The sequence below is a fragment of the Pelodiscus sinensis genome, chromosome 10 (assembly GCF_049634645.1).
Source record: "Pelodiscus sinensis isolate JC-2024 chromosome 10, ASM4963464v1, whole genome shotgun sequence".
NCBI lineage: Eukaryota > Metazoa > Chordata > Testudines > Trionychidae > Pelodiscus > Pelodiscus sinensis.
Genome location: NC_134720.1, coordinates 2,239,922 through 2,248,296, shown reverse-complemented (window position 1 = coordinate 2,248,296; position 8,375 = coordinate 2,239,922). Strand labels below are relative to the sequence as shown.

Sequence of the window (8,375 nt, the reverse complement as noted above, 5' to 3'; positions counted from 1 at the left end):
AAGTGGGAGGGTCTCTGGGTTTAGCTATGTCATAGGGAGGAGAGAAGATACCTTCCCCTCCCACGGGTAGCAATCTGGAGTGGGGAGTGTCTGGGATAGAGCACCCACCCAACACAGATTGCAGTATAATAGGATTAACCCTAAAGCCTATAATTTGAGGAAGAGCCAGGGAGCACACAACTGAGTTCAAGCAGGCTCACCCAAGCAGGAATAGGCTGGGTCTATAAAATGAAAAAGTTTGTACAAGAAAGGCTTCTTCCCAGAAAGGATGGTCAAGCCCTGGATAGAGGGAGGAGCGTCTGGAGCAGATTGAACCAGGAGCTGTAGGAAGCCGGGCAGGGCAGGCAGTGAGGGCTGGGAGAGGAAAGAACAGAGCTGCTGGGCTGAACTTCCCCCCACCCAGCCCTGGGAAGCGGCCCCAGCAGGGCAGCTAATGAGCAGAGCTCTTGGGTCACTGTGGAAGGGAGAGATTGAACGAGCCGCGCCCTGGCAGGGGAGCGCTGCGGGACCGGGCTGGCGGGCAGGGAACAGAGGAGATTTGGTTCCCACAGTGGGCGAGGGGCTGCAGGGCAGAGTGAGAGAGAGGACAGGAGAGAGGGAGCGGCAGTGAACAAACCGTGGAGGAGAGGGGGCCTGACCCGCTAACCCCCAGGCTGAGCGGCAGGAGGCGCCAGACAAGAGGTGAGTGGAGCGTCCTGGGACCCCCCCTTGGTGGTGCCAGGCGCATCGCAAGGCAGGAGCAGAGCAAGGCAACGCTGAGGGGTCCTGTCACCCCATCCCGGCTTGGGGCAGCCTGCGTGTCCCTGCGCCTCCGAGCACGGGGCTCCCCTCCGGGCCCTCCTGGCCAACAGCCAGTGAGGAACCTGCCCTCCCGGAACCGACCTAATTCTTTTGTGAGCCCAGCTCTGCTTCTGGCCTGTGCACGTCCCCAGCAATGAACTCCACAGGCTGCCTGGATGTTGGGGGTAAAGGTCCTTCCTTTGCTTTGTTTGAAACCTGCCGCCTATTCATTGCATTGGGAGATCCCTGATTCTTATAGGACGTGGAGGATTAAACAACATTTCTCTATTCACTTTGTCCACATGTTCATGAATTTCTCCCTCTCTATCATCTCCTGCCTTGGTAAAATGATTTCTAAGCTGAGCAGTCCCCAGTTTTTCGTCTCTCTTCATGCTGCAGCTGTTGCGGACTCTTAATTGTTTTTCTTGCCCTTTTCTGAATCTTGTCCCAATTCTATTTTTTTTATATGGGACAAACTCAACTGCCGGCACTATTCAGGCTGAGGGCATAGGCCAAATCATGGATTTATGTAACAGTGTGATGATATTTGATGTCTCCTTATCTAACCTTAGCTGCCTGTTATTTTTTTTGGCTGCTGCTGCGCATTAAGTGGATGATTTCAGAGAACGCTCCCCAATGACTCCACAATTGTTCCTGTGTAGCAATAGCTAATTTAGACCTCAGCATATTCCATGTATAGTGAGGATTATGTGTGACAATGGGCATTTCTTTGCACATATCAACACTGATTTGCATCTGCCAATTTGTTCCGCCATCACCCCATTTTGTGAGTTTCTTTTGTAACATTTCTCAGTCTGCTTTGGACTTAATATTTTGATTGATTGTGTATTATCTGGAAACTTTGCCACATCGTGGTTTGCCTTGGTTTTCCAGGTCACATATCAATATGTTGAAGAGCATCGGACAGATTCTTCAGGTGGAACCTGATATTTATTTCTCTCCACTCTGAAAACAGACCATTTATTCCTACCCTTTGTTTCCTATCTTTTAACCAGGGACCGATCCATGACAAGCCCTTAAGAGTCTTTGATGAGGGATCTCGTCCGAGGCTTTCTGAAAATCTAAGTACGCTATCTCTGCTGGATCATCCTGGTCCACGTGGTGGTTGACCCTCCTCAAAGAATTCTACTGGATTGGTGAGGCAGGATTTCCCTTTGCAAAAAGCCATGTTGACTCTTCCCCAACATAGTATGTTCTTCTGTGTCTTATAATAGGTGTGCAGTACCTGGTACTTTGTATTCTGATCTGATTAATTCATTAAGAAGATATGTTGCAGACAAATTAATTCGGGTGTATCTCCTTGTGGTAGAAATACAGTGTACTCAGTTTATTCACAGGCTTAGCGAATATTTAGATGGTTAATGAAGACACCTTAAATCCAAGAGTGCCAAACAATTGCCCTCATGCTAGACACTGGAATGGAGTCCAGGAAGGTCTGGCTTTTTCTCTTAGGCTATGCCTACACTACATGCTTCTTGTGCAAAACGTCTTTTGCGGAAGAGTTCTTGCACAAAAACGTCTTGCGCAAGAGCACCTCCACACCTCAAAGCACATGGCAAAAGGGGTGTGCTTTTCCGCAAGAGAGTGTCCGCACTACATAGATGCTCTTGCGCAAGAAAGCTCTGATGGCCATTCCCAGAATGGCCATCACAGCACCTGTGCTTTTTCCCTCTGGAGCATCCACACTTGCCTTTTTGTGCAAGAACTCTTGCGTAAAAGGGAGTTATGCCTTGTAAAAGGAGGTTTAGCTATGGCGGGAAAAGCCCTCTGTTCTGCCATTTTACTCTTGATTTCCTTGCGCAAAAGTGCATTTGAAGTGTGGACGCTCCAAAAACCTTGCAGTGTAGACGTAGCCTGACAGCCTTATCCTCAAGATAACACAAGTGGCCCCTTCATCACAGGCTGCTGTTCGCAAAGCTCTGGATGGCTCATGAGCATTGTGAGACCCGTCTATAATGGAGATGCACTAGTAACAAGCAGTCAGGTGGCCCAGCCACAGGGAACATACCTGAAATACTGGCCAGTCCAGACATAGGGGCAATTCTCCCTCCTTCATGCAGCAACTTTTGATCCACTGAGGTTGTGCAGAAAGGCAATTTTCCCGTCTCCTGATATCCACATCTCCACGTCAACTGTGAATGAGCTGTCAGTGTGAGTGCAACATGTTTGTGATGAGGCGTAATTGTAACTGTTACTTTCAAATACAAAATTTGGTATTTTATTGAGGATTTAAAAAAAATCCAATTTAAATTTAAAAAAAAATCGGATTTTTTTATCTCCCCTAGAAATAATCCAAAGTAATAATAACACTTGAAATCCTGTCTTCTTGTATTTGTCTCCCATCGATAGTCAATGAACCGCTAACACTGACTCTTTGTTTTGGTTAAGACTCATCTGTCCAAGGACAAGCAAGAATGTTTAAGAAAATGAAAATAGGGCTCGGGCTCACTTTTCTCTTTGCCCTGGCCTTTGTCTATAAACGTTCCCGGCTGCCTGGCTGCCTCTTCTCATGCGAGCGGAGTCCTGAGCCGTTCCTGACAGAAAGGGACGTCATGAGCCGGGAGAGCGGCATCATCTTTGTGGAGACCACAGACCGTCTTGAGCCTCCTCCGTTGGTTTCATGTTCTGTGGAATCTGCTGCCAGGATCTACCCCGACAAACCCATTCGTTTCTTCATGAAAGGGCTGAACAATAACACATCGCTGGATTCAGAGTCCATGCCCGCCGCCTTATCGTCTCTGTCTGCTATGAAGAATGTCTTCCTTCTTCCTCTCCAGACAGAAGCTTTTTTCGAGGACACACCTCTGCTCTCATGGTATCGTAAGGTGAGAGGGAATATTAAGGGGGGAATATTTTTTGAACAACATTCATGTAGAATTGGAGGGAAATGAAAGGCTTGGCACATTTTTGTTCAAGTTTTGAAGCTTGTCGTCGTTTTGCTGCACCCAGTGTGGACCCCTTTTCATGACACTATGCCCTGTATTAGTCAAACTATTTAGTGAAATTGTTATGGGCACTGTCCATTTCCTGGTGGCGGGAGATATGGCAAATGGACCATTCCTATCATAATTTCGATAACCACATTTTCTCCAAATGGTGAATCACCCCTTTTCCAGAAAGGCAAGAGGTCGATACAAACATTGTATTTGAAACATTTCAGGCAGCATGAATTCAAAGGCAGGATTTGCTGTTTGGAAACATGACTTCACTGCTTGCTGAGGGCATTTGACAGGCATGAAAATGTCTGGGAACAAGCTCCTCTCCCCAGTGTGTACAGGGACGTCGCTGGCTTTGTCAGTGAGAAGGGGAAATGAAAGCGGAGAGTCTGGAGAATAAACAAGCAGCAGAGTGCGCTATTGATACACCCATTCTCCCTCTTCCGCCCTCCCCCCCCCCCGCATTGCCCAAGAGCTGAAGTCCTCTTCACTCTTTATGCTCTGTACAGATTTCCAGGAGGGACCTGTTGCAAAGTCAATGCGACAGACCGATCCATTTGGGTAGAGGCTTTCATGGACAAGCCGATGCATCTGACAAAGCGGGTCTTTGCCCACAAAAGCCTATGGCCAATAAATCCATTAGTCTTTAAGGTGCCAGTTGCTGTACCTTGTACAGGCTGTCCTCGCTGTACGTCCAACAGATGTACCAAGAATCTTGGCTTTATAGCAAAACAACTGAAAGCGGGGAATTGTTTTCCATTCCATTTCCGCAAACTGGGGAGGGGGGCTTGACACGGCTTAAGAACAGGGAACGGGAGGACTTACAAGGTATCGATTCCTACAGGTGTCAACACCTTTCGTGGGGAAGGGATGTATGCCGGGTCAACTTATAGCGGGGATGCCCTGTAACCTATCCTTAATTCAACTTCTCTACCAAATGACTGGCGGATAGCTAATGTGATACCAATTTTTTAAAAAGGGTCCATAGCCGGTCCCAGCATTTACAGACCAATAATCCTGACTTCACTACTCAGCTATTTGGTTGAAATTATAGTGTAAATATTGCCAGACCTATAGGTGAATATAATTTGTTGGGGATGAGTCAACATAGTTTTTGTAAAAGGAAACGAACCATCATCAATCTACTAGAATTCTTTGAGGGGGTCAACAAGCATGAGGACCAGGGGGATCCAGTGGATACTTAGATTCCCAGAAAGCCATTGACAAGTTCCCTCACCAAAGGCCCTTAAGAACAGCAAATGCTCAAAGGATAAAAGAGAAAGTCTTCTCATGGATTGGTAACTGGTTAAAAGGTAGATATTAAAGGGTAGGAGTAAGTGGTCACTTTTCAGAATACAGAGGTAAATATTGGAGTCCCCCCAAAGTCTGTCATGATGCAGGGGAAATTAAAAAAAAAGGCCACTTTTTTCGAAAAAACCCTGTCGTCTAGACACACCAATCCTGAATATGGCATGGTGATGTTGTTGCCTCATATCAAAAAAGTTATATTGACATTGGAAAACCTTCAGAAAAGAGCAATAAAACCAATAATGAGTATGGAACAGATCCTGCATGAGAAGAAATGAATAAGACTGGTACTTTTCTGCTTGGGAAAGAGACCACTAACAGGGCTTGTGTAGACAAAGGAAGAGATATTTACTCCTTCTCATTACACAAGAACTAGGAGTCACCAAAAGAAATTAAAAGGCAGCTGCTTTAAAACAAACAAAAGGAAACATTTCTTCAGCGAGTGCACAGTCAACCGGTATTTTTTGCCAGGGTATCTCTAGACTACATGGCTCCGTCAACGGAGCCATGTAGATTAGTTTACTAGACATAGGAAAATGAAGTGGCGATTTAGAGAATCGCTGCTTAATTTACATCAAAATGGCTGCCATGCTGTACCGATCAGCTGTTTGGCGGCACAGCACGATAGTCTGGATGCTCCGCGGTCGACAAGGGAAGCCCTTGTCAACCTCCCCGGTAAACCTCATTCCACGAGACATAACGGGGCGGTCGACAAGGCACAGATGATTGGCACAGCGCAGCAGCCATTTTGATGTAAATGAAGTGTCGATTATTTAAATCGCTGCTTCATTTTCCTACGTCTAGAAACCTAATCTACATGGCTCCATCGACAGAGCCATGTAGTCTAGACATACCCCCAGAGAATGTTGTGAAGGCGAAGACTATAAATAACAGGGTTCAAAAAAGAGCTAGATACATTCATGGCAGATAGGTCCATCAACTGCAATTAGCCAGGAGGGGTAGGAATGGTGTCCCTACAGTCTGTCCCTACAGTGTGATGGTTACCTGTTCTGTTCATTCCGTCGGGGGCACCTGGCATTGGACACTGTCTGAAGACAGGTTCCTGGGCTAGATACTTAGTATGACCCAGTATGGGCCTTGTTATGTTACTATGATTCAGATTCTCATTATGTTGTAATTGTTGGGTGTTTTCTTTACCTTGGACACACTCATAGAATGACACTGAACAAAAGCTCCATCTGCTCTTGGCTTTTTCCAGCACCGTGTCATGCCTGAACAAGAAAAACGTCCATTATTTGACAAAGGGATTACAGTTAGGACAGACACGGCTGAGAGTTTTATGCAGTACGTAGCTAATAGGAGCAGGTATTGACAAGTTTCGAAATGGAATTAATTGCATCTGTGTGATCCTTTCCCAACTCTGCAGGCAAATCCAGCCCAGGAAAGGTACTGGCTTATTGTCACCTCCGACGCTAGCCGGCTTGCACTCGTCTGGAAATACGGTGGGATCTATATGGACACGGATGTCATCTCCATCAAGCCTATTTTGCTGGAAAACTTCCTGACGGCCGAGGATTTCCAGTGGTCCAGCAGTGGCATTTTTGGCTTTTCTCGCCATCACAAGTTCATGTGGGATTGCATGGAGGATTTTGTTCAAAACTACAGAGGAGACATTTGGGGCTACCAAGGGCCCAGGTTACTGACAAGGAGGCTCAAGGCCTTGTGCCCCGTAACCACTTTCCATAACGTGGAGGATGTAAACTGTCAGAATATTTCCTACTTACACCCTCAGCGTTTCTACCCCATCCCCTGCGCACAATGGCATCGGTACTTCGAGGTCTGGGAGAAAAGCCCCGAGTTCAACAACTCCTACGCTCTGCATCTGTGGAATCACATGAACCGGGAGCACAAGCGTGTGGTTGCAGGAAGTAACACCTTAGTGGAAAATCTCTTCAAAACATACTGCCCCACCACGTACAAGGTTCTTATTCAGGGCCCAGACGGCAGTGGTCCATAGGCAACAAATGAAGACCGAATGACGGCATTAGCAGAATGAAGCCCTTACGGACCTGGGACTAAATCAATTGTGCACAACACATAGCTCTTCTTCGTCAGACTCTCAGCCTTTTTCTGTCTGCCGGTGACTTGGTAGGACAGAGCCTCTCAGAATCCACCTCTTCTCCTAAGATTCCCCAGGGCGTAATGAATTCAGTAGGAAGGGGGGAAATTGCAAATACCATTGTGATGATTTGATAAGTAGGGCTTGTCCTTTCGGGAATGGTTTTCCAAAGCACCTAAGTGACCTTAGAGCCTGAGTCCTGTTGTGAAAAGTCATGTTGGGTTTGGGAACCAAATAAATCGGTTACATTCAAAGTGGGGACGCTCCTCTGGCTGCCAGACGTGGCCCTGCGGATGGGCCGGCAGCTGGTCCCGGGTTCCTGAGATCCACAGGCAACTGCAGCTACTTCCAGGGCTCCCTGCCCCCAGGTCACTGGCTCTGCAGGCTGCCACTGAGCAGACCGGCTCCGCTCCCAGACGCTCTCAACCTCTGCCCTCCATCCCCCTCTTGCACCCAGATCTGGCCCCCCCAATCTCCTACCCCAGATCACAATCACCTCCCCCCCAGGTCACATCCCAAACCCCTGCCCTCCAGTCCCTAACCAAGGTCACAACCGCCTGCTTCATCCCAACTCCCTCCCATAAGAACATAAGAACGGCCGTACTGGGTCAGACCAAAGGTCCATCTAGCCCAGTATCCTGTCTGCCGACAGTGGCCAGCACCAGGTGCCCTAGAGAGGGTGGACAAAGACAATGATCAAGCGATTTGTCTCCTGCCATCCCTCTCCAGCCTCTGACAAACAGGCCAAGGACACCATTTTATCCCCTGGCTAATAGCCTTTAAGCTCTGGGGCACTGGGGCCGGGAGGGGGGCAGAAGAGTTTCCCTGGTGGTGCCCAGAGTGGCCACCAGGGCAAGCTGGGGAGGGCTAGCCTCCCACTAGTTTGAATTAAGTGGCTACACACCCCTTAATTCGAACTAGTTAATTCGAACTAGGCGTTAGTCCTCGTGGAATGAGGTTTACCTAGTTCGAATTAAGCGCTCTGCTAGTTCAAATTAAGTTCGAACTAGCAGTTTGCTAGTGTAGCACCTCTGAAAGTTAATTCGAACTAAGGTCTGTTAGTTCAAATTAACTTTGTAGTGTAGACATACCCTCACAGATTAGTAAGACAGGATTTCCCTTCACAATAGCCATGTTGACTTTTGTCCAACAAATTATGTTCTTCTACATGCTTCACAAGTTTATTGTTTACTATTGTTTCTACTAACTTGCCCGGTACTGACATTAGACTTACCGGTCTGTAATTGCCA

General features: G+C 47.4%; 1 protein-coding gene across 1 annotated transcript; it reads left to right on the top strand.

Annotated features, from left to right (window-relative positions):
• The first annotated feature begins 358 nt into the window (after nt 1–358).
• On the top strand, nt 359–7,023 carry LOC102457918 (alpha-1,4-N-acetylglucosaminyltransferase-like). The gene is made up of 4 exons (XM_075937291.1): nt 359–681; nt 1,797–1,937; nt 3,190–3,626; nt 6,433–7,023. Exons 3-4 carry the CDS (start codon nt 3,216–3,218, stop codon nt 7,021–7,023), a joined length of 1,002 nt encoding a protein of 333 aa, XP_075793406.1. The 5' UTR covers nt 359–681; nt 1,797–1,937; nt 3,190–3,215.
• The last annotated feature ends 1,352 nt before the right edge of the window (nt 7,024–8,375 follow it).

Coding starts and splice junctions, on each gene's coding strand:
- LOC102457918 (XM_075937291.1), top strand. CDS start 3,216: ATGTTTAAGAAAATGAAAATAGGGCTCGGGCTCACTTTTCTCTTTGCC. Junction 3,627..6,432: donor TGCTCTCATGGTATCGTAAG/GTGAGAGGGAAT, acceptor CCAACTCTGCAG/GCAAATCCAGCCCAGGAAAG.